The sequence below is a fragment of the Aquarana catesbeiana genome, linkage group LG06, assembly GCF_042186555.1.
Source record: "Aquarana catesbeiana isolate 2022-GZ linkage group LG06, ASM4218655v1, whole genome shotgun sequence".
Lineage (NCBI taxonomy): Eukaryota > Metazoa > Chordata > Amphibia > Anura > Ranidae > Aquarana > Aquarana catesbeiana.
In genome coordinates, this window is record NC_133329.1 from 406,686,908 (window position 1) to 406,714,809 (window position 27,902).

General features: G+C 43.9%; 2 protein-coding genes across 3 annotated transcripts; one reads left to right on the plus strand and one right to left on the minus strand.

The window, feature by feature from the left end:
• The first annotated feature begins 4,710 nt into the window (after positions 1 to 4,710).
• TMEM177 (transmembrane protein 177) lies at positions 4,711 to 9,037 on the plus strand. Its single transcript, XM_073634455.1, has 2 exons — positions 4,711 to 4,807; positions 6,403 to 9,037. Exon 2 carries the CDS (start codon positions 6,412 to 6,414, stop codon positions 7,345 to 7,347), a length of 936 nt encoding a protein of 311 aa, XP_073490556.1. The 5' UTR covers positions 4,711 to 4,807; positions 6,403 to 6,411; the 3' UTR covers positions 7,348 to 9,037.
• Positions 9,038 to 11,981: 2,944 nt separating this feature from the next.
• Positions 11,982 to 27,902, minus strand: LOC141147254 (fibrinogen-like protein 1-like protein). Of its 2 annotated transcripts, none has more exons than XM_073634456.1 (3): positions 27,752 to 27,902; positions 22,713 to 22,889; positions 11,982 to 14,084 (listed from the first exon to the last, which is right to left on the minus strand). In XM_073634456.1, exons 2-3 carry the CDS (start codon positions 22,879 to 22,881, stop codon positions 13,438 to 13,440), a joined length of 816 nt encoding a protein of 271 aa, XP_073490557.1. In that variant the 5' UTR covers positions 22,882 to 22,889; positions 27,752 to 27,902; the 3' UTR covers positions 11,982 to 13,437. The 2 variants fall into 2 exon arrangements, with proteins under 2 accessions (XP_073490557.1, XP_073490558.1); XM_073634457.1 differs by having other exon boundaries at positions 22,713 to 22,886; positions 27,752 to 27,889.

Sequence of the window (27,902 nt, forward strand, 5' to 3'; positions counted from 1 at the left end):
ACACACACACACACACACACACACACACACACACACACACACACACACACACACACACAATACACAGCACAGAGCGTACACACAGCACACACAGCACAGAGCATAAACTCTATACACAGCACAGAGCGCACACACTCTATACACAGCACAGAGCGCACACACACACACACACACTATACACAGCACAGAGCGCATAGAGTATACACAGCACAGAGCACACACACTATACACAGCACACACACTATACACGGCGCACAACACACACACACACACACAATACACAGCACAGAGCGCATAGAGTATACACAGCACAGAGCACACACACTATACACAGCACAGAGCGCACACACTACACACGGCGCACAACACACACACACACACACAATACACAGCACAGAGCGCATAGAGTATAAACAGCACAGAGCACACACACTATACACAGCACACACACTATACACAGCACAGAGCGCATAGAGTATACACAGCACAGAGCACACACACTATACACAGCACAGAACACACACACACTATACACAGCACAGAGCATACACAGCACAGAGCACACACACTATACACAGCACACACACTATACACAGCACAGAGCGCGCACACACACACTATACGCAGCACAGAGCACACACACACACACAATACACAGCACAGAGCGCACACACACACACACAATACACAGCACAGAGCGCACACACTCTATACACAGCACAGAGCGCATAGAGTATACACAGCACAGAGCACACACACTATACACACTATACACAGCACACACACACACACACACACACACACACTCTATACACAGCACAGAACGCACACACACACACACACAATACACAGCACAGAGCGCATAGAGTATACACAGCACAGAGCGCACACGCTCTATACACAGCACAGAGCGCACACGCTCTATACACAGCACAGAGCGCACACGCTCTATACACAGCACAGAGCGCACACGCTCTATACACAGCACAGAGCGCACACGCTCTATACACAGCACAGAGCGCACACGCTCTATACACAGCACAGAGCGCACACGCTCTATACACAGCACAGAGCGCACACGCTCTATACACAGCACAGAGCGCACACGCTCTATACACAGCGCACAACACACACGCTCTATACACAGCGCACAACACACACACACACACACACAAAATACACAGCACAGAGCGCATAGAGTATACACAGCACAGAGCACACACACTATACACAGCACAGAACACACACACTATACACAGCACAGAGCGCATAGAGTATACACAGCACAGAGCGCACACACTCTATACACAGCACAGAGCGCACACACTCTATACACAGCACAGAGCGCACACACTCTATACACAGCACAGAGCGCACACACTCTATACACAGCACAGAGCGCACACACTCTATACACAGCACAGAGCGCATAGAGTATACACAGCACAGAGCACACACACTATACACAGCACACACACTATACACAGCACACAACACACACTATACACAGCACAGAGCACACACACTATACACAGCACAGAACACACACACTATACACAGCACAGAGCGCATAGAGTATACACAGCACAGAGCACACACACTATACACAGCACAGAACACACACTATACACAGCACACACACACACACACACTATACACAGCACAGAGCGCACACACACTATACACAGCACAGAACACACACACACACACACACACACACTATACACAGCACACACACACACACTATACACAGCACAGAGCGCACACACACTAGACACAGCACACACACACAGCACAGAGCACACACTACACAGCACAGAGCGCATAGAGTATACACAGCACAGAGCACACACACTATACACAGCACACACACTATACACAGCACAGAGCGCATAGAGTATACACAGCACAGAGCACACACACTATACACAGCACAGAACACACACACACTATACACAGCACAGAGCATACACAGCACAGAGCACACACACTATACACAGCACACACACTATACACAGCACAGAGCGCGCACACACACACTATACGCAGCACAGAGCACACACACACACACACAATACACAGCACAGAGCACACACACACACACACACACAATACACAGCACAGAGCGCACACACTCTATACACAGCACAGAGCGCATAGAGTATACACAGCACAGAGCACACACACTATACACAGCACACACACACACACTCTATACACAGCACAGAACGCACACACACACACACACAATACACAGCACAGAGCGCATAGAGTATACACAGCACAGAGCGCACACGCTCTATACACAGCACAGAGCGCACACGCTCTATACACAGCACAGAGCGCACACGCTCTATACACAGCACAGAGCGCACACGCTCTATACACAGCACAGAGCGCACACGCTCTATACACAGCACAGAGCGCACACGCTCTATACACAGCGCACAACACACACGCTCTATACACAGCGCACAACACACACACACACACACACAAAATACACAGCACAGAGCGCATAGAGTATACACAGCACAGAGCACACACACTATACACAGCACAGAACACACACACTATACACAGCACAGAGCGCATAGAGTATACACAGCACAGAGCGCACACACTCTATACACAGCACAGAGCGCACACACTCTATACACAGCACAGAGCGCACACACTCTATACACAGCACAGAGCGCACACACTCTATACACAGCACAGAGCGCACACACTCTATACACAGCACAGAGCGCACACACTCTATACACAGCACAGAGCGCACACACTCTATACACAGCACAGAGCGCATAGAGTATACACAGCACAGAGCACACACACTATACACAGCACACACACTATACACAGCACACAACACACACTATACACAGCACACACACTATACACAGCACAGAACACACACACTATACACAGCACAGAGCGCATAGAGTATACACAGCACAGAGCACACACACTATACACAGCACAGAACACACACTATACACAGCACACACACACACACACACACACACACACAGCACAGAACACACACACACTATACACAGCACAGAGCGCACACACACTATACACAGCACAGAACACACACACACACACACACACACTATACACAGCACACACACACACACTATACACAGCACAGAGCGCACACACACTAGACACAGCACACACACACAGCACAGAGCACACACTACACAGCACAGAGCGCATAGAGTATACACAGCACAGAGCACACACACTATACACAGCACACACACTATACACAGCACACAACACACACACACACTACACAGCACAGAGCGCATAGAGTATACACAGCACAGAGCACACACACTATACACAGCACACACACTATACACAGCACAGAGCACACACACTATACACAGCACACACACTATACACAGCACAGAGCGCACACACTATACACAGCACAGAGCGCATAGAGTATACACAGCACAGAGCACACACACTATACACAGCACACACACTATACACAGCACAGAGCACACACACTATACACAGCACACACACTATACACAGCACAGAGCGCACACACTATACACAGCACAGAGCGCATAGAGTATACACAGCACAGAGCACACACACTATACACAGCACACACACTATACACAGCACACAACACACACACACACACTACACAGCACAGAGCGCATAGAGTATACAGAGCACACACACTATACACAGCACACACACTATACACAGCACAGAGCACACACACTATACACAGCACACACACTATACACAGCACAGAGCGCACACACTATACACAGCACAGAGCGCATAGAGTATACACAGCACAGAGCACACACACTATACACAGCACACACACTATACACAGCACAGAGCACACACACTATACACAGCACACACACTATACACAGCACAGAGCGCACACACTATACACAGCACAGAGCGCATAGAGTATGCACAGCACAGAGCACACACACTATACACAGCACACACACTATACACAGCACAGAGCACACACACTATACACAGCACACACACTATACACAGCACAGAGCGCACACACTATACACAGCACAGAGCGCATAGAGTATGCACAGCACAGAGCACACACACTATACACAGCACACACACTATACACAGCACAGAGCACACACACTATACACAGCACACACACTATACACAGCACAGAGCGCACACACTATACACAGCACAGAGCGCATAGAGTATGCACAGCACAGAGCACACACACTATACACAGCACACACACTATACACAGCACAGAGCACACACACTATACACAGCACACACACTATACACAGCACAGAGCGCACACACACTATACACAGCACAGAGCACACAGACAGGAATGGAATCACACAGCACACACGGTTCACATCTCGCAGTCCATTCGGGGCTCCTCCAGAGATTTTTACATCTCTAGTAATCACCAATCATCTTCTATCTGTCAGAGAGGCTCCTCCCACTCATCACCAATACAAGGGGCTGTACACTGCCCACCAATCAGCGGACAGCACGGCTCTCCCGTCTTTTCCGCTCATTTATATTCATTATTATTACAGAAAATAATTGTTACATAGACTCCTCCTCTACCTCCCGCCTCATTGGTCAAAAATCTAATCAAAGCTCCGCCCCCTCCTTCTCTTCTGCTTTCGGTTTATTTGGTGCTTTCTCTACAGAACGTCACTCATAGCTCCGCCCCCGCCCCGCCCCCTGAAACTCCGAAGATCCGCCCTGGATACATTGTAACAAGTGATTCCTGCGTGCTGCACGTGTGTTGGAGGTCAGTACACATCGGTAACCGGAGCGGGGGGGAGGGGTGATGATCGGTGAGGTCGGTGCTTGCTATACCGGGTACACGGGGGGGGGGATTTATAATGAGATCACCGATTTCTGTGATGGAAAGGGGCTGCTTACGTCATAGCTGTCATGCTAAATGTTGTGATGTCATCTGGTTATAATATGACATGGTGGGGGGAGGGGGGATTTTATATCATTCTGTTTATTTTACAGCATAAAAATTGTCCTGACAGCAGATGGAGGAAATAAGATGATGATGGTGACCGGTTCCCTTTAATAGGGTGTTACCCAATAAATAATGACCCCTCCCCCCATCGCCCCAATAATATAATATTCCTGTGTCCCCAACAATGAAATGTAACGGTGACATCTCCGATCACACCAATAATCATCCCAAATCTTCTATATTTATTATTAAACCCGAAATCTCTTATAATATTTATTATTAAATCTGAAATCTCATATAATTATTATTTAATCTGAAATCTCTTATAATATTTATTATTATTATTTATTCCATAAAAATATCCCATAGTTTGTAGACAATATAACTTTTGCGCAAACCAATCAATATACGTTTATTGGGATTTTTTTTTTTTTTTTTTTTTACCAAAAGCATGTAGCAGAACACATATTAGTCTAAACTGATGAAGAAATTTGATTTTTACATTTTTTTTTTTATTGGATATTTATTATAACAGAAAGTAAAAAAAAAAAATATATATATAGAGAGAGAGAGAGAGAGATTTTATTCACACATTATATATTATGTATTTGTTAAATATACTATATTTATATATAATTAAATAATAAATATACCTATTATTAAAAGTAAATTAACAATATAATAAATACATAATATATTTTTGATAATGTGTGAATAAATACATACACACATTAATTCAGATTATAAATTATGTATTTGTTAAAAAGGTATATTTATTATTTAATTCTATTTTATATAAATCTAGCATATTATTAAAAGTAAATGCTAAATATAATAAAAAAATATTAAAAGATATATTTTAATATTAAACTATATTTTGAAATATATCTATTAAAAATATATTTATATAAAATTATAAAATGTATTTATATAATAAATACATTAAATATTTATAATAATGTGTGGAAAACAAATATATATAGAATATTTATATCTGGATTCACATATATGCATATTGGATGTGTTTTACATTTTGCATATACGGTATGTGAATGTGACCAGTTATTTTTTATTTTTTTATTCTATATAATCATACTAATTTGTGAAAAAAAAATTAAAAAATGAGATTTTATATATATATAGTTTATTTTTATAAAAAATAAATGTATAAATTATAATTTTGTTATATTGTGATTTTATTAAAATGTATTATAATTTGGATAGCTTATTTTTAATTGAATCATGCTGCTCCATTTGGAGGACTTTTAGACCCCTCCCACCATAACCTGTATGGTTCTAATGTCTTAATATTAACTGATAATAAATGAGACCTTGCTGTACATTCTCCAGTTGACATGGCCATTGGGTGGACATGATGGTTGAATATTACTTACACGTTCTGTTGTTTCCAGGTTTGGACCATGGCTCTCCAGCTCCTCCTGAAGGTCTGCACCTTCACACGGAATCACCGGGGTAAGCTCCTTGGCGCCTCTTCCTTTGGCCTGTTTGCCGCCAATATTTCCTATCACATCTTCCCAGAGTTGACGTTCCGGAAGCTCTACCAGTCCTGGTCCAAGGGGGAACCCGCTCAGCTGTCCGACAGACTCCACACCCTCTTCCGGGATGTCCTAGAGGAGGCCAACTGTGGCTCCCCCACCGGATTCACCCCCTTTGCGGCCTATGGCTTCCACCCAGTCAGCGCCGGCGTTCCCTGGTTCCCGGCCGGATGCTTGATTGGCATTCCCGCCAACTATAAAAACACGGCAGAGGACGGGTCAGGAATTGTGGACCGGATGTTGGTGGTCGGAGGCGAGGAGGTGGACTGGAACAGCGACGTTGGGAAAAGGTTGAGGGACACTTTGATCTTCTCATCAGATGCTCAGAAATTTTCTTTGGCTCGTGAGGCCGTCCACACACAGAGTAGTGGCCCCGTAATCCAGGCGTCTGTGGCCCCCGCCTGTTTTGCTGCCGTCTGCTTTTCTAGCGTGGGGCTCAAGCAGCTCCTAGGTTTGTATTCCGGCCCCATGTTATTAAGGGGGGTCTTTAATTTGCTGGCCATCGCTCTCGGATTCACCGGATACTGCCTATGCTACGACTCCATCAGTCAGTGGTTGGATTACAGGGCCGATCGCAAAGTAGCTGCCGTATCCAGATCCTACGCCCAGGGGGGGCTGGAGTTCTATGACAAAATATTGGCCCGCAACCGAATCCTGCGAGGAATTCTGGGTAAACAAGGGGAGGCGATGTACGCGCCAAGCGGGAATTTGTTCCCCAAACATAAACTGCGACTAAAGCATGCACCTTATACGTGCCGGAGAGACCGGATACAACGTTCACTGGCGGCAATGCATTCATGAGCGAGGACGGAACATTTTGGGGGGGAGAAGGCAAATATATGCAAAACGTACACTGGTGGCAATGCATTCATGATTGAGGACGGAACATTTTGGGGGGGAGAAGGCAAATATATGCAAAACGTACACTGGCGGGAATGCATTCATGATCGATGACGGAACATTTTGGGGGGAGAAAGCAAATATATGCAAAGTTTTCTTTTTTATTTTAGTTTGGGACAGAACAAGGAGAGTTTCTATCCTCTGGAAGGTTATTATTTTTGTCTAGATCCCCTTTGGGAGGATTTCCTCGCACTTTCTATTATGGGGTCCACCAGGCACTGCTGTGAGCAGGATTTCCTCTGCACACTTTCTGCAGTGCATTCTCCGTATATAATGAAGCCACCGACGCTGTGACCGAAACCTAGGGGGTCTGCGTCTGTAAAAAAAAATTGGTCGACGATTGTGTCAGTCATTCACACAAGAGCAACAAATCTTCACCGTAATTTGCTGAATGCGTTTATTTCTTGGAACCGTCAGCACCACCTAGTGGTAATAAGGTGGTATTTTTCCATACTGAAGTAGTTCAATACAAAAAAAATGCATTATTGCCACTAGGTGGCGCTCAAGAAACACACATATTAAACAAATTATGGTCAGGATTCAGTGCACCCTATGCAAATCATTGACACATTTGCACAACATTTTTTTTTTTTTTTTTTGTTTTTTTTTAATGCAGAGACCCCTTAGACCGGGGTCTCCAAACTTTATAAACAAAGGGCCAGTTTGCTGTCCATCAAACTTTAGGGGGGCCGGACTGTGGCCAATGTGAGAAGAAAATGTCCCATTAGTGGTAAAATAAATATCCCATTATTGGTATTGGGAGGAGTAATAGTGCCCCACTGTTGGTGTCAGTGAAAGGAACAGTGCCCCATCATTGGTGTCAGTGGGGGGAATAGTGTCCCCTCTTTGGTGTCAGTGGGAGGAATAGTGCCCCACATTGGTGTCAGTGGGAGGAATAATGTCCCATCATTGGTGTCACTGAGAGGAATAGTGTCCCATCATTGGTGTCAGTGGGAGGAATAATGTCCCATCATTGGTGTCACTGAGAGGAATAGTGCCCCATCGTTGGTGTCAGTGGGAGGAATAGTGCCCCACATTGGTGTCACTGAGAGGAATAGTGTCCCATCATTGGTATCAGTGGGAGGAATAGTGCCCCATCATTGGTGTCAGTGGGAGGAATAGTGTCCCATCATTGGTATCAGTGGGAGGAATAGTGTCTCATCATTGGTGTCAGTGGGAGGAATAGTGCCCCATCATTGGTATCAGTGGGAGGAATAGTGCCCCATCATTGGTATCAGTGGGAGGAATAGTGCCCCATCATAGTGGAACCAGCTTACAGCAATGCTGTGGTGGTCACTTGGACAGGAAGTGGGGAAATTTCCACAAAAGGGACCCAGGAAGCAGTAAACTTTTGCTGGGATTCATTCTGACACTTTGGCACTAAAAACACTTATAAATATACTTCCAATATAATAACGGGACAAATCGCCAACAATTTACCTGACTTTGATCTCTATATAAGGAATATCCTGGTGAGAAGTTGTTGCTCTTCACGTCTTCACAATTTCTGTCCCCTTTACGGCGATGGTTCTCTTTAATCCATGTAAGATTCTAAAGTTTTGTTTCAATAAAGTTGACGTTTTCATTTTGATTTTTATGTTTTTTTTTTCACTTTGTTGTCGTGTGTATATCACATGTTTAGAAAATCCAGAGAAAAGAACCGAAATTTTCATAGGAACAGGCTGGAGGAACAGCAGCTTATAGGGGTTTGCACTTGATACTCTGTGTGGGAACAATTGTCCCCTATGATTATAAATTGCTGCTTGTCATACCTGTACAGTGCCTACAAAAAGTATTCTCCTATTCATTCCAAATGTGTTCTATCGGGTTGAGGTCAGGACTCTGTGCAGGCCAGTCAAGTTCCTCCACCCCAAACTTGCTCATCCACGTCTTTATGGACCTTGCTTTGTCTACTGGTGTGCAGTCATGTTGGAACAGGAAGGGGCCATCCCCAAACTGTTCCCACAAAGTTGGAAGCATAAAATTGTTCAAAATGTCTTGGTATGCTGACGCTTTAAGAGTTTCCTTCACTGGAACTAAGGGGCCAAACCCAACCCCTGAAAAACAACCCCCACACCATAATCCCCCCTCCACCAAATGATTTGGACCAGTGCACGAAGCAAGGTCCATAAAGACATGGATGAGCGAGTTTGGGGTGGAGGAACTTGACTGGCCTGCACAGAGTCCTGACCTCAACTCGATAGAACACCTCTGGGATGAATTAGAGTGGAGACTGCGAGCCAGGCCTTCTCGTCCCACATCAGTGCCTGACCTCACAAATGCTCTTCTGGAAGAATAGGTCAAACATTCCCATAGACACCCTCCTAAACCTTGTGGACGGTCTTCCCAGAAGAGTTGAAGCTGTTATAGCTGCAAAGGGCGGAGCCAACTCAATATTGAACCCTACAGACTAAGACTGGGATGCCATTAAAGTTCATGTGTGTGTAAAGCAGGGGGTCTCAAACTGGTGGCCCTCCAGCTGTTGCAAAACTGCAAGTCCCAAGAGGCATTGCAAGGCTGGCAGTTACAAGCATGACTCCCTCTGGCAGAGGCATGATGGGACTTGTAGTTCGGCAACAGCTGGAGGGCCGCCAGTTTGAGACCCCTGAAAGGCAGGTGTCCCAATACTTTTGACAATATAGTTTAATATAATAAAAAATTATACAGGGTTTATGTAGTGCTGTGTGTGTGTGTGTGTGTGTGTGTGTATATATATATACAGTATCTCACAAAAGTACACCCCTCACATTGTTGCAAATTTTCCTGTGACAACACTGAAGAAATGACACTTGTCTACAATGTAAAGTAGTGAGTGTACAGCTTGTATAACAGTGTAAATTTGCTGTCCCCTCAAAGTAACTCAACACACAGCCATTAATGTCTAAACCGCTGGCAACAAAAGTCAGTACACCCCTAAGTGAAAATGTCCAAATTGGGCCCAAAGTGTCAATATTTTGTGTGGCCACCATTATTTTCCAGCACTGCCTTAACCCTCTTGGGCATGGAGGTCACCAGAGCTTCACAGGTTGTCACTGGAGTTCTCTTCCCCTCCTCCATGACGACATCACGGAGCTGGTGGATGTTAGAGACCTTGCACTCCTCCACCTTCCGTTTGAGGATGCCCCACAGATGATCAATAGGGTTTAGGTCTGGAGACATGCTTGGCCAGTCCATCACCTTTACCCTCAGCTTCTTTAGCAAGGCAGTGGTGGTCTTGGAGATGTGTTTGGGGTCGTTATCATGTTGGAATACTGCCCTGCGGTCCAGTCTCTGAAGGGAGGGGATCATGCTCTGCTTCAGTATGTCACAGTACATGTTGGCATTCATGGTTCCCTCAATGATCTGTAGCTCCCCAGTGCCGGCAGCACTCATGTACCCCCAGACCATGACACTCCCACCACCATGCTTGACTGTAGACAAGACACATTTGTCTTTGTCCTCCTCACCTGGTTGCCCCCACACACGCTTGTCACCATCTGAACCAAATAAGTTTATCTTGGTCTCATCAGACCACAGGACATGGTTCCAGTAATCCATGTCCTTAGTCTGCTTGTCTTCAGCAAACTGTTTGCCTTCTTTCTTGTGCATCATCTTTAGAAGAGGCTTCCTTCTGGGATGACAGCCATGCAGACCAATTTGATGCAGTGTGCGGCGTATGGTCTGAGCACTGACAGGCTGACCCCCCACCCCTACAACCTCTGCAGCAATGCTGGCAGCACTCATACGTCTATTTCCCAAAGACAACCTCTGGATATGACGCTGAGCACGTGACCTCAACTTCTTTGGTGGACCATGGCGAGGCCTGTCCTGAGTGGAACCTGTCCTGTTATACCACTGTATGGTCTTGACCACCGTGCTGCAGCTCAGTTTCAGGGTCTTGGCAATCTTCTTATAGCCTAGGCCATCTTTATGTAGAGCAACAATTATTTTTTTCAGATCTTCAGAGAGTTCTTTGCCATGAGGTGCCATGTTGAACTTCCAGTGACCAGTATGAGAGAGTGAGAGCGATAACACCAAATTTAACACACCTGCTTCCCATTCACACCTGAGACCTTGTAACACTAACCAGTCACATGACACCGGGGAGGGAAAATGGCTAATTGGGCCCAATTTGGACATTTTCTCTTAGGGGTGTACTCACTTTTGTGGCCAGCGGTTTAGACATTAATGGCTGTGTGTTGAGTTATTTTTAGGGGACAGCAAATTTACACTGTTATACAAGCTGTACACTCACTACTTTACATTGTAGACAAGTGTCATTTCTTCAGTGTTGTCACATGAAAAGATAGAAGAAAAGATTTACAAAAATGTGAGGGGTGTACTTACTTTTGTGAGTATATAATTATACAGGATTTATGTAGTTCTGTGTGTATGTATATGTGTGTGTGTATATATATATATATAATATTAGTATATTTAGTATTAGTACTTTTAGCATGAGTAGAAATAAAATCAGGAAATAAAATAAGAGATGACATAGAAGAAATCTCAGGTATTTATAATACACACTATAATTAGAAGAATGGGCGCTCAGCTGCTGGAATTCAATTCTTTAATAGAAAATATGGTGAGTGAATTTATTTTTATTGTATGTTAATTCTCATTTATGAGTTTACTAAACTCTGTGCAGATGTAAAAGACACAGATTAATGTAGATCTGCAATCATTCGTTACATTATTAAATATAATGTCATTTTAAAAATACAAGCAGTGTAATTACTTGAATGGGACCTTTAGTATCAGCCTTTTCCATTCCCTGTGCAGCTGAGCTCAGACTGGGAGATATAGCACAAGAAACCAATCCATTGTGCTGCTTTGCTTATGTGCTAACAATGGACCTGCTGATAGGAGGAGAGAGCAGAGTGATGATGACATTACCCTATCGCTGTGCTGTTTCTCCTTTCACTTTCCAATCACAGGCTGGGGGCGGGTCCAGGCCAACTCAGATGGAGTGGATTGACTGGCACTGGACGTCAGACTGAGGACATCTAGTGGCAGAAAAGAAGCACTGCGGGGGACAGCTCTGAGTTGAAGGTGACTATTATCAGCAGGGGGCTGTACAGAGCTTCCTGAAAACATCCCAGCACCCGGCATCAGTACTCCTCCCAGGAGCCCTCCGTACCCTGATGCAAGCAGTGGGAGGGGTTATGCAAATATCAAAATGCCTTGATGGGTGGGTGTCAGTCTGGAGGAGTGGGAGGGGTTATGCTAACATCAAAATGCCTTGATGGGTGGGTGTCAGTCTGGAGGAGTGGGAGGGGTTATGCTAACATCAAAATGCCTTGATGGGTGGGTGTCAGTCTGGAGGAGTGGGAGGGGTTATGCAAATATCAAAATGCCTTGATGGGTGGGTGTCAGTCTGGAGGAGTGGGAGGGGTTATGCAAATATCAAAATGCCTTGATGGGTGGGTGTCAGTCTGGAGGAGTGGGAGGGGTTATGCTAACATCAAAATGCCTTGATGGGTGGGTGTCAGTCTGGAGGAGTGGGAGGGGTTATGCTAACATCAAAATGCCTTGATGGGTGGGTGTCAGTCTGGAGGAGTGGGAGGGGTTATGCTAATATCAAAATGCCTTGATGGGTGGGTGTCAGTCTAGAGGAGTGGGCGTTCCTAGGCGGGCTGCAGACAGCCCTTGGTACCGCCCACATGTGATGCTGAGTCTCCATCAACCCGAAATCCAATGAATGAAAAGGGCAGACCAGGGCAAGGCTGCTTGTAGCCTCCAATGGGAGAGCGAGTGACAACACAGGACAACGATTGAGAGACAAGAACAGAGGGTTATCACCCAAAACAGGAAGTGCCCGCACAAGGACTTTAATGGCAGGATCACCAAGGTTTATTTTAATGGAAGCTGCAGATTTTAAAAACATTGACCATAAATTAAAGTGATATGTTGAAGCGTCTATCTGATATTAGAGGTGATTGGATCTAATTTAATTTTACGTAGAGCCCCTCAAGGATCGATCTCCATAGAGGCCCCCCAGCCGGCGGTCTACACCCGGTTGCAGTACATATGGACGGGTCTGATGAGAATAAGGGAGTGCCTACAGTTGTGTTGGCACAGCGTCTTCCAATGAAGCCCGTTGTTGACGTTGAGTTGAGCGTCATAGCAGGAGTCGTACCACCACCCTCCGCCATGTTCGTTAGCGCAGTTGTTATTGTGTCGCCGATCGTTGTCATCGTCGTACGTCGAGAACCTCATGTTGTCATGCAGGTTTTTTTCGATAGAGGTCATGGAGTCACCGGCATCTCCTTCATAGGTCCCCAGCCTCAGGCGGTACTTGTCCTCGGCGTCGGTCAGGTAGAAGCTGTCGTAGTCGGCCTGCTTGGTGTTGTTTTTGGCGTCTACGAGGAGGAAGCGGACTTTGTTCCACTTCTGGGTGGTCAGGAGGTGGATGTACTTGTTGCCCAGGTAGTGGTTCAGCTCGATGTCCCCGAAGCCAAATTCGTAGGCTGACCAAGTCTCGTGCCAAGAGATGGTCGTGTCGAAGGCGTTCCTCTGGATGACGGTCCACCCGCCGCAGTCATACATCAAGCATTGGACCACCAGGTAGGGGGAGCCTTCGGGGTGGATCACGTAGACGCCACTTTTTTTGTGACCCAGCTGATAAAGTTCTTCACAGTCCCTGGTGAAAAAGACTGAGAAAAAAGCCAATGTAAGGAATTAATGGCCCAAAAAAAATGTTCAGTGGAAAAATGTTCACATCTCCACCTTCATTAGGATATTTAAAGTCATTTAATGTTTGTGTTCAGCCTATTGTTTTATTTTAGCTGTCATTCAGATTAGGAAACAACTCGAGAACGAACATTTTATACATACTATATTACCAAAAGTATTGGGACACCTGCCTTTACATGCCCATGAACCTTAATGGCATCCCAGTCTTAGTCCGTAGGGTTCAATATTGAGTTGGCCCATCCTTTGCAGCTATAACAGCTTCAACTCTTCTGGGAAGGCTGTCCACAAGGTTTAGGAGGGTGTCTATGGGAATGTTTGACCATTCTTCCAGAAGAGCATTTGTGAGGTCAGGCACTGATTTTGGATGAGAAGGCCTGGCTCACAATGTCCGCTCTAATTCATCCCAAAGGTGTTGAGGTCAGTTAAGTTCCTCCACCCCAAACTCGCTCATCCATGTCTTTATGGACCTTGCTTTGTGCACTGGTGCGCAGTCATGTTGGATCAAAAAGGGGCCATCCCCAAACTGTTCCCACAAAGTTGGGAGCATGAAATTGTCCAAAATGTCTTGGTATGCTGACACCTTAAGAGTTCCCTTCACTGGAACTAAAGGGCCAAGTCCAACCCCTGAAAAACAACCCCCCACCATAATCCCCCCCTCCCTCCCCCCACACCATAATCCCCCCTCCACTAAATGATCTGGACCAGTGCACAAAGCAAGGCATGGATGAGCGAGTTTGGGGTGGAGGAACTTGACTGGCCTGCACAGAGTCCTGACCTCAACCCGATAGAACACCTTTGGGATGAATTTGAGTGGAGACTGCAAGCCAGGCCTTCTCGTCCAACATCAGTGCCTGACCTCACAAATATTCTTCTGGAAGAATGGTCACCCTCCTAAACCTTGTGGACGGCCTTCCCAGAAGAGTTGAAGCTGTTATAGCTGCAAAGGGCGGAGCCAACTCAATATTGAACCCTACGGACTAAGACTGGATACACACTATACAACTTTTGTTGTTCGATTTCCTTTAGATTTCCCTTAATCTATGTAGTACAAGGGCCGGCCTGATTGCATACAAATTGAAAGTGTTTAGGTTTGACCTCCATATTATATGATTTTGGTAAATTTAAAGAAGATTGTATAGTGTGCAGGACTGCTGATAGAAATCATTGGGCCCCGTACAGATGACCTGAAACCCCCCCCCCCAACCAAGAAAATATTAGAGCTATATTTTGCTAAAAATACAATAAAATTATTAGCAAACACAAAGACAACATAACTCACAGATTTCCCGCTAAATATAAAAGATAAAACTGAGTTAACCACTTGCTGACCGGACCATAGCCGAATTACGCCTACAGCGCGGTCAGATAATTCTGGAAGGGCGTACTATAATGTCCGTAGAATGTCCGTGACCGTCGGGTCTCCCAGACCGGCGTGTCACGGATCGGGTTAAGGGGCCAATGACAGCGGCCCTTTACCACGCGATCACGCCCTCCAATGACAGAGTGATCACTTGTAAACAAATCGGAGCATGTCCAGTTCGGCTCCTCCGTGGCAGTGCTGTGGGCTGGATCTGAAGTGCCCATCCCTGGCTCATCCATCCATCCCTGGCTCATCCATCCACATCCATGCTCCATCTCTAGCTCATCCATCCTCATTCATGCTCATCCCTGGCTCATCCATCCTCATTCATCCCCATCCCTGGCTCATCCATCCACATCCATGCTCCATCTCTAACTCATCCATCCACATTCATGCTTATACATACTCCATCCCTGGCTCATCCATCCACATCCATGCTCCATCCCTGGCTTATCCATCCACATCCATGCTCCATCCCTGGCTCATCCATCCACATTTATGCTTATCCATGCTCCATCCCTGGCTCATCCATCCACATCCATGCTCCATCTCTAGCTCATCCATACACATTCATACTTATCCATGCTCCATCCCTGGCTCATCCATCCACCCTCCATCCCTTGCTCATCCATCCACCTTCATGCTTATCCATGCTCCATCCCTGGCTCATCCATCCACCCTCCATCCCTTGCTCATCCATCCACATTCATACTTATCCATGCTCCATCCCTGGCTCATCCATCCACCCTCCATCCCTTGCTCATCCATCCACATTCATGCTTACCCATGCTCCATCCCTGGCTCTTCCATCCACATTCATGCTCCATCCTTGGCTCTTCCATCCACATTCATGCTCATCCATGCTCCATCCCTGGCTCATCCATCCCCTTTCATGTCTCATCCGTGCCACATCCATTTACACATTTTGCAAAAACTTGTGGGAAAAAAATGACATGTTAAAAAGACACATGCCTCAAAGCATATACATTGGGGTGTTTACTTTCCAAAATGGGTTAATTTTTTGGGGCGTTTCCATTGTCCTGGTGCTCCAGGACCTTCAAAAGTGCAAGAGGTAGTCTAGAAATTAGATGTGTAATTTATGTCCCTAGAACGCCTGAAGGTGCTCCCTGCATGTTGGGCCTCTGTATGCGGCCAGGCTGTGTAAAAGTCTCACACATGGGGTATCGCCGTACTCAGGAGGAGTAGCAGAATGTATTTTGGGGTGTAATTTGTGGTATGCATATGCTGTGTGTAAGAAATAACTTGTTATTATGACAATTTTGTGAAAAAGAAAAAAAAAATCTTAATTTTGCAAGAAAAAAATTACTTCAAAAAACTCACCATGTCTCTTACTAAATACCTTTGAATGTCTACTTTTTAAAAAAGATGTAATTTGGGGGGTATTTGTACTTTCCTGTTAGGCCCCTTTCACACGGTCGGACCAATCAGGTCCGCCTGTCAGTTTTTTCGGCGGACCTGAGCGGGCGCTCCATGTTAGTCTATGGACAGATGTCAGTGGTGACCATGTCCGCTGACATCTGATCCGGTCCAATCCGCTAAAATCAGATGGATGGCCCTACGTTCGCATCCGTCCCTGGCGGATAAAATCCGGTGAGATCTGATGAAAACGGACATGCTGTCCGTTTTTCGTCCGATCTCTCCATAACAAGCAGTGGCGCTCATCAGGCCCCTCCCCCCGCTCAGTGAGCAGAGAGGGACCTGTCATCTGCCGGCTCAGCGGAGATCACCAGAGAGATCTCCCGCTGAGCTGGCGGACTCTGTGGCAGCGGATCCACCTCGTGTGAATGAGGCCCTAGGGTCTCAAGAAATGAGATAGGCCTCAGAACTTCAGATGTGATCAATTTTCAGTGATTGGCACCACAGCTTGTAGACTCTATAACTTTCACACAGACCAAATAATATACACTAATTTGGGTTATTTCTACCAAAGATATGTAGCGGTGTATATTTTGGCCAAAATTTATGAAGAAAAATTACTAATTTGCAACATTTTATAACAGAAACAAAGAAAAATGCATTTTTTTTTTTTTTTTTACAAAATTTTTGGTCTTTTTTCATTTATGGCGCAAAAAATAAAAAACCCAGAGATGATTAAATACCACCAAAAGAAAGCTCTATTTGTATGAAAAAAAGGACAAAACTTTCATTTGAGTACAGTATTGCATAATTGTCTTTCAAAATGTGAGAGCACCGAAAGCTGAAAATTGGTCTGGTCAGGAAGGGGGTTTAAGTTCCCAGTGGGCAAGTGGCTAATAAATATCAATGAAGGTGAGATGAAAAAAATATACAGGCTGGGTTTCAGGATCAGAGAGATAAAGGGAGAGAAAAAAAGTTAGAGATAACAAACTCAGGAGCACAGCCAACATTAGAGCTGGGGGGGGGCACACGGGGAGGGGGATTCGTGAGGGACAACTGTCTCTCAGCAGATAAAAGCTGTCAGCAGGGAGAGGGGGAGAGACTAGCTTTCAGCTGCTGGAGGAAAAAAGACACAATTGTCATCCATCACTAATCCCCCTCCCTGTGTGAGCCCCCCTGTGTGCTCCCCCCCCCCCCCCCCATCAGGGGCCCTGATAGTGTGTATCCAGCTTAAGACTGGGACGCCATTAAAGTTCATGTGAGTTTAAAGCATGGGTGCTCAACTTGTGGCCCTCCAGCTGTTGCGGAACTCCAAGTCCCATAAGGCATTGCAAGGCTGACAGTTACAAGCAAGTTTCCATAAGGCAGAGGCATGATGGGACTTGTAGTTCTGCAGCAGCTGGAAGGCCACAGGTTGAGCACCCATGGTGTTAAAGCAGGTGTCCCAATACTTTTGGTAATATAGTGTATAAAGCTAAAGTTTTGTTAACCCCTTCATGACGAGGGTAAAACAAATCTTAACACCTGAACACAGTTTTTCAACTTTGATATGTGTTAGTAAAACTCCACATATCATCGCAACTACATCCAGATGAATTACACCGCATTTTTTTTTTTAGTCAGGACAAATTGGGCTTTCATTTGGTGGTAAATGGTTATGGATATCTCCTGATTTTGTTTTTTTTTAATTAAAGGAAAAAATAGCCCAAAATAGTAAAAGTCTAGCTGTATATTTCTTGCTATTACCATGACCTACCGCTAGAGAACAACCCAAAAGAATTTCTCCTGCTACTGACGATCCCAATGATACCACATATGTGTATGTTTATTTGTTGTATGTTCCTGTAGTACAGCCCAGAAGCATTTTTCTTTTTTTATCCTACCTAAAACATCCGGACACTAAATGATTTTTTTTTTTTTATTCCTAATTAAAATACACTGATCCTGACCATTACCCCAACCTTTGACACTGATCACGATCTTTGACCCCAACCTTGACCCCTAAAACTGACCTAGATCATACAATGATCTAGCTATTTTATTTTTATTTTTTATCAGTTTTATGTTCCTTTTTTTTTTTTTTTTTTTTTTACACACATTTTTTGCTTACAATTTTCTCCTCTAGAAAGGAGAAAAAGATACAAGGTATTATATAATGTATCCAGTATGTATACAATGTATTATATATTGGATCCTGTGAGTATACAATGTATTATATAATGTGTCCTGTATTTATACAATGTATTAACAATGTATTATATAATGGATCCTGTATGTATATCCTGCATGATCCTGTATGTATACAATGTATCATATACTGTACCCTGAATGTATACAATGTATTATATAATGGATCCTGTATGTATTATATAATATATCCCGTATGTATAAAATGTATTATGTAATGGATCCTGTATGTATACAATGTATTATATAATATATCCTGTATGTATACAATGTATTATATAATATATCCTGTATGTATACAATGTATTATATAATGGATCCTGTATGTATACAATGTATTATATAATATATCCTGTATGTATACAATGTATTATATAATGTGTCCTGTATTTATACAATGTATTAACAATGTATTATATAATGGATCCTGTATGTATATCCTGCATGATCCTGTATGTATACAATGTATCATATACTGTACCCTGAATGTATACAATGTATTATATAATGGATCCTGTATGTATTATATAATATATCCCGTATGTATAAAATGTATTATGTAATGGATCCTGTATGTATACAATGTATTATATAATATATCCTGTATGTATACAATGTATTATATAATATATCCTGTATGTATACAATGTATTATATAATGGATCCTGTATGTATACAATGTATTATATAATATATCCTGTATGTATACAATGTATTATATAATGGATCCTGTATGTATACAATGTATTATATAATGGATCCTGTATGTATACAATGTAGGGTTGTCCCGATACAACTTCTGTAGGACCGAGTACAAGTACTGATACTTTTTTCAAGTACTCGCCGATACCAATTACCGATACTTTTTTTTTGTAATGTCACGTGACAGTGGTTTTTGTTTTGTTTTGTTTTTTTTTGTTTTTTACACACATTTTTTGCTTACAATTTTCTCCTCTAGAAAGGAGAAAAAGATACAAGGTATTATATAATGTATCCAGTATGTATACAATGTATTATATATTGGATCCTGTGAGTATACAATGTATTATATAATGTGTCCTGTATTTATACAATGTATTAACAATGTATTATATAATGGATCCTGTATGTATATCCTGCATGATCCTGTATGTATACAATGTATCATATACTGTACCCTGAATGTATACAATGTATTATATAATGGATCCTGTATGTATTATATAATATATCCCGTATGTATAAAATGTATTATGTAATGGATCCTGTATGTATACAATGTATTATATAATATATCCTGTATGTATACAATGTATTATATAATGGATCCTGTATGTATACAATGTATTATATAATGGATCCTGTATGTATACAATGTATTATATAATGGATCCTGTATGTATACAATGTATTATATAATGGATCCTGTGTGTATACAATGTATTATATAATGGATCCTGTGTGTATACAATGTATTATATAATGGATCCTGTATGTATACAATGTATTATATAATGGATCCTGTATGTATACAATGTATTATATAATGGATCCTGTGTGTATACAATGTATTATATAATGGATCCTGTGTGTATACAATGTATTATATAATGGATCCTGTATGTATACAATGTATTATGTAATGGATCCTGTATGTATACAATGTATTATATAATATATCCTGTATGTATACAATGTATTATATAATATATCCTGTATGTATACAATGTATTATATAATGGATCCTGTATGTATACAATGTATTATATAATATATCCTGTATGTATACAATGTATTATATAATGTGTCCTGTATTTATACAATGTATTAACAATGTATTATATAATGGATCCTGTATGTATATCCTGCATGATCCTGTATGTATACAATGTATCATATACTGTACCCTGAATGTATACAATGTATTATATAATGGATCCTGTATGTATTATATAATATATCCCGTATGTATAAAATGTATTATGTAATGGATCCTGTATGTATACAATGTATTATATAATATATCCTGTATGTATACAATGTATTATATAATATATCCTGTATGTATACAATGTATTATATAATGGATCCTGTATGTATACAATGTATTATATAATATATCCTGTATGTATACAATGTATTATATAATGGATCCTGTATGTATACAATGTATTATATAATGGATCCTGTATGTATACAATGTAGGGTTGTCCCGATACAACTTCTGTAGGACCGAGTACAAGTACTGATACTTTTTTCAAGTACTCGCCGATACCAATTACCGATACTTTTTTTTTGTAATGTCACGTGACAGTGGTTTTTGTTTTGTTTTGTTTTTTTTTGTTTTTTACACACATTTTTTGCTTACAATTTTCTCCTCTAGAAAGGAGAAAAAGATACAAGGTATTATATAATGTATCCAGTATGTATACAATGTATTATATATTGGATCCTGTGAGTATACAATGTATTATATAATGTGTCCTGTATTTATACAATGTATTAACAATGTATTATATAATGGATCCTGTATGTATATCCTGCATGATCCTGTATGTATACAATGTATCATATACTGTACCCTGAATGTATACAATGTATTATATAATGGATCCTGTATGTATTATATAATATATCCCGTATGTATAAAATGTATTATGTAATGGATCCTGTATGTATACAATGTATTATATAATATATCCTGTATGTATACAATGTATTATATAATGGATCCTGTATGTATACAATGTATTATATAATGGATCCTGTATGTATACAATGTATTATATAATGGATCCTGTATGTATACAATGTATTATATAATGGATCCTGTGTGTATACAATGTATTATATAATGGATCCTGTGTGTATACAATGTATTATATAATGGATCCTGTATGTATACAATGTATTATATAATGGATCCTGTATGTATACAATGTAGGGTTGTCCCGATACCACTTCTGTAGGACCGAGTACAAGTACTGATACTTTTTTCAAGTACTCGCCGATACCGATTACTTTTTTTTTGTAATGTCACGTGACAGTGGTTTTTGTTTTGTTTTTTTTTTTCTTTTTTTTTTAGGGGGGGGGGAGGGGGTGAACGGTGTCTGTGTGTTTTTTTTTATTTACATTTATTATTTTTTACAATAATATTTTTTTTTATTCTTTATTGCAATCTGTGTTTTGTTTTGTTTTTTATCAGCCCTGTTGGGGGGCTTTGGTAAGATATCTAAGTTCAGCAGCAGGAAGAGGACAGGGCAGCCCTGCAGTGAAGATTTCTACAGAATCCAGCAGCCTGCACATTACAGGATATACAGATATACAGCACTTTGTTACAGGTAACTCATGTTATTAAAGCTGTAGAGAAAAAATGTCTTTCAGCTAAACTTCAGCTTTAAAGCTTACACATCCTTAGATGTGGTGGCTGCTCTAGTTTCCTCTTTCAGGTTTTTTCCTTTATTTTCACCTGGTGCTTGTGCCAGTAACACTCTTCTTTTCATAAGGTGACCGCACTCACTAAACTGTATGTGTAGAGGAGCTTACATCTGATTGGATGTTCACCACACCAGGCTGGGGAAAGCTGACATCTGACTGGCTGCCTCAGGCTACTACCCTTATCTCTGTTTGTATTATCTCTTGTTGGCTTTCATCTGATGGATAAAGAAGGAATAAGAGGTCTCACCTTTTTTTTGACGCAGGTCGTTGTAGTTGATGGCGTTGGTGATATCCCCTATCATGTGAATATTCTCTACCAGCTTCCCTTTAGTGACCGGCTGTGCCTCCTCTGACTTGGTGAATGTGGCCCATAAAAGAAATAACCAGACAACCGTCCATAGATTTGGCCCCGACATCTTTACTACTGAAGAAAAAAACATTCTTACATTGTTTAACTGTTAATTCAGCGTCTCTCGGCCTTTGTGCTAAAGAGGAACGTCTAAAATATGTTTAGGTCTTTTGGTCACCAAACATTGGTGGTCAGTGGAGAAAGGTCTCTTTAGATTGCTGGTCCCCCTAAGTCTTACATTAATATTGGTGGCCAGAGGGGGAGGGCCCCACTACATTAACTGGTTGCGAAAAAAAGATTCCCCATACATGTGTTAGTCAGTGGGAGAAGGGTCTCCAAACATGGTAGCTGGTGGTTATGGAACCCCATACATTTTTGGTCAGTGGAGACAAGATGCACATATTGGTGGCCAGTGGGAGCAGGACTTCCTTACATTGTAAATCATCATGAAAAGTTCCCCTTTACGCTGGTATTGGTGATTAGTGGGAGAAGGACCCCCATACGTCGGTGTTGGTGGTCAGTGAAGAAAGGCCTCCATACATTGGTGGTCAATGGAGAAGGTTCCCATACATTAGTGGTTAGTGGAAACTAAGTTCCTAACCCTAAATCCTACAGTGCCTTGAAAAAGTATTCATCCCCCTTGAAATTTTTCACATTTTACAACCAAAAACGTAAATGTATTTTATTGGGATTTGATGTAATAAACCAACACAAAAAATAAAAAAGTAAATAAAAAAAGTGTGGGGGGCATTAGTATGGTGCCCCCCGGAGTCAATACTTTGTAGAACCCCCTTTCTCTGCAATTACACCTGCAAGTCTTTTTGGGGATGTCTCTACCAGCTTTGCACATCTAGAGAGGACATTTCTGCCCATTCTTCTTCTTTGTAAAATATCTCAAGCTCTGTCAGATTGGATGGAGAGCGTCTGTGAACAGCAATTTTCAAGTCTTGCCACAGATTCTCAATGTGATTTAGGTCTGGACTGTGACTGGGCCATTCTAACACATGAATATGCTTTGATCTAATCCATTCCATTGTAGCTCTGGCTGGATGTTTCGGGTCGTTGTCCTGCTGGAAGGTGAACCTCCGCCCCAGTCTCAAGTCTTTTGCAGACTCTCACAGGTTTTCTTCTAAGATTGTCCTGTATTTGGCTCCATCCATCTTCCCATCTGACCAGCTTCCCTGTCCCTGCTGAAGAAAAGCATCCCCACCACATGATGCTGCCACCACCATGTTTCACGGTGGGGATGGTGTGTTCAGGGTGATGTGCAGTGTTAGTTTTCCCCCACACATAGCGTTTTGCTTTTAGGCCAAGAAGTAAAATTTTGATCTCATCTGACCAGATCACCTTCTTCCACATGTTTGCTGTGTCCTCCACATGGCTTCTCACAAACTACAAACAGGACTTCTTATGACTTTCTTTCACCAATGTCTTTCTTCTTGTCACTCTTCCATAAAGGGCAGATTTGTGGAGAACACGACTAATAGTTGTCCTTTGGACAGATTCTCCCACCTGAGCTGTGGATCTCTGCAGCTCCTCCAGAGTTACCATGGACCTCTTGGCTCTTCTCTGATGAATGTTCTCCTTGCCCGGCCTGTCAGTTTAGGTGGACGGCCATGTCTTGGTAGGTTTGCAGTTGTGCCATACTCTTTCCATTTTCGGATGATGGATTGAACAGAGCTCTGTGAGATGTTCAAAGCTTGGGAGATTTTTTTATAACCTAACCCTGCTTTATACTTCTCCACAACTTTATCCCTGACCTGTCTGGTGTGTTCCTTGGCCTTCATGATGCTGTTTGTTCACTAAGGTTCTCTAACAAACCTCCAAGGGCTTCACAGAACAGCTGTATTTATACTGAGATTAAATGACACACAGGTGGACTCTATTTACTAATTAGGTGACTTCTGATGGCAATTGGTTCCCCTAGATTTTAGTTAGGGGTATCAGAGTAAAGGGGGCTGAATACAAATGCCCACACACACACACACACACATTTCACATATTTATTTGTAAAAAAATTTGAAAACCATTTATCATTTTCACAATTATGTGGCACTTTGTGTTGGTCTATCACATAAAATCCCAATAAAATACATTTACGTTTTTGGTTGTAACATGAGAAAATGTGGAAAATTTCAAGGGGTATGAATACTTTTTCAGGGCACTGTATGCTATAGTAAAAGATGATAGAACCACTTAGAAATGGCTGTATAGCAGTGATCAGATGTAAGAATGTCCATTACATTTCTGGTTCTCAGGTGCAAAACTCAGTTCTATAATTGGTGTCATTTGGTGTAATAATAAACCATAGTTGACAATGTTTGAAAAGAATTAGAAGGTACGTTTTGAAGGGATTGAGAAGAACAATGTGGTACACTATGGGGGATGCCTCTGAAATACCTTGAAGGAATCATTAAGAATTGCTTGGCATGGACAAATAGTAGGTGTGGTAAAAACGCGGGTGTTGCCTTACAATGTTTTGCTTAGGTCTAAATAAAATATAGATTGGGGGTACACTGAAGAGATTGTGGGAGTAAAATATACCCCATTGTTGGTGTCAGTGCCAGTAATGATAACCCCCAGTAAGTGTCAGGGGCAGCGTGGCGAGTGAAGCGAGCCCGCGAGGGGCCCTCTTACAGCTGATTTCTATTCTATTTGGCTTCAGCTATTTCCGCCGGCTCCTACTGCGCAAGCGCAGCGCCTGCGCAGTACAGGGGGGTCCTTATCCGTCGGGGGAACTTTCTCGGCAAGACATCGGCAACAATCTCCAGTAAGTGTCAGAGCAACAATGCTATTCCCCAGCAATAAACTCCAGCAGGTGTCGGGGAAAGCATTAACCCCCATCATAATCATAACTCCCAGCACATCAATAAACCCCAACACAATAATAACCCTGTAACAACAATCATTATTGTCAGTGAGGTAGTAATGAGGATTGTAACTTACCGGCTGCAGCAGAGTAGAGAGAGTATAAAAACTCATCCTGACTGTCACACAATCCCATGTCACTGACCACCATGTGCTGCACCCGGCCATTAACTGCACCTCCCATCTCCTCGCTGCCCAGTCAGAATGCCCCCTTCCTACCCCCTGCTCAAAACACCCGTCTCCTACCCTCCTTGACCTGCTTCACAACCCCCCCCCACTTCACCCACAAAGCCCCTCTATCCCTCCCATCCACCCACTTCACCCCACACAGCACCCCTACCCCACCCCCACCTCACCCCACACAGCACCCCTACCCCACCCCCACCTCACCCCACACAGCACCCTATCCCTCCAATCATGTCACTCCATCACAGCACCCCTATCACACCCACCCACTTCACACAGCACCCCAGCCCCACCTCACCCCACACAGCACCCCTATCCCCCCCACCCACTTCGCCCCACACAGCACCCCTATCCCCCCCCCACTTCGCCCCACACAGCACCCCTATCACACCCACCCACTTCACCCCACACAGCACCTCTACCCCTCCGACCCACCTCACAGCACCCCTATCCCCCCCACCCACTTCGCCCCACACAGCACCCCTATCACACCCACCCACTTCGCCCCACACAGCACCCCTATCACACCCACCCACTTCACCCCACACAGCACCTCTACCCCTCCGACCCACCTCACCCAGCACCTCTACCCCTCCGACCCACATCACAGCACCCCTATTCCCCCCACCCACTTCACCCCACACAGCACCTCCACCCCTCACCACCTCACCCCACACAGCACCCCTATCCCCCCACCTCACCCCACACAGCACCCCTATCCCCCCACCTCACCCCACACAGCACCCCTATCCCCCCACCTCACCCCACACAGCACCCCTATCCCACCCACTTCACCCCACACAGCACTTCTACCCCTCTGACCCACATCACAGCACCCCTATCCCCCCCTACCCACTTCACCCCACACAGCACTTCTACCCCTCTGACCCACATCACAGCACCCCTATCCCCCCCACCCACTTCACCCCACACAGTACCCCTATCCCCCCCACCCACTTCACCCCACACAGTACCCCTATCCCCCCCACCCACTTCACCCCACACAGCACCCCTATCCCCCCCACCCACTTCGCCCCACACAGCACCCCTATCACACCCACCCACTTCACCCCACACAGCACCTCTACCCCTCCGACCCACCTCACCCAGCACCTCTACCCCTCCGACCCACATCACAGCACCCCTATTCCCCCCACCCACTTCACCCCACACAGCACCTCCACCCCTCACCACCTCACCCCACACAGCACCCCTATCCCCCCACCTCACCCCACACAGCACCCCTATCCCCCCACCTCACCCCACACAGCACCCCTATCCCACCCACTTCACCCCACACAGCACTTCTACCCCTCTGACCCACATCACAGCACCCCTATTCCCCCCTACCCACTTCACCCCACACAGCACTTCTACCCCTCTGACCCACATCACAGCACCCCTATCCCCCCCACCCACTTCACCCCACACAGTACCCCTATCCCCCCCACCCACTTCACCCCACACAGTACCCCTATCCCCCCCACCCACTTCACCCCACACAGCACCCCTATCCCCCCCACCCACTTCACCCCACACAGTACCCCTATCCCCCCACCCACCTCACTACATCACAGCACCCCATCCCCCCCCCACCCACTTCACCCCACACAGCACCCCTATCCCCCCCACCCACATCACCCCACACAGCACCCCTATCCCCCCACCCACATCACCCCACACAGCACCCCTATCCCCCCCACCCACTTCACCCCACACAGAACCCCTATCCCCCCCCACCCACATCACCCCACACAGAACCCCTATCACCTCACCCCCTACTTCTCTCTGCACCAATCTACGTGTTTCAGAATGGGCACACATGTGTTGACTTTTTCAATATGTGGCACTTTATCAAACTAATATTATTATGTTTCACCCACCTCATCAGACACCCGGCCTGGGAAAGTCTCAAATTCTTCATTCATTTCTCTTTTATACTCTGTGTCATGTTGGCTCAGAGTCATTTATTACCTGGAAATATCTGACAAGGAAACTGATTCAGCGGCAGCTGCTGGTCGTGGATCATTTTTT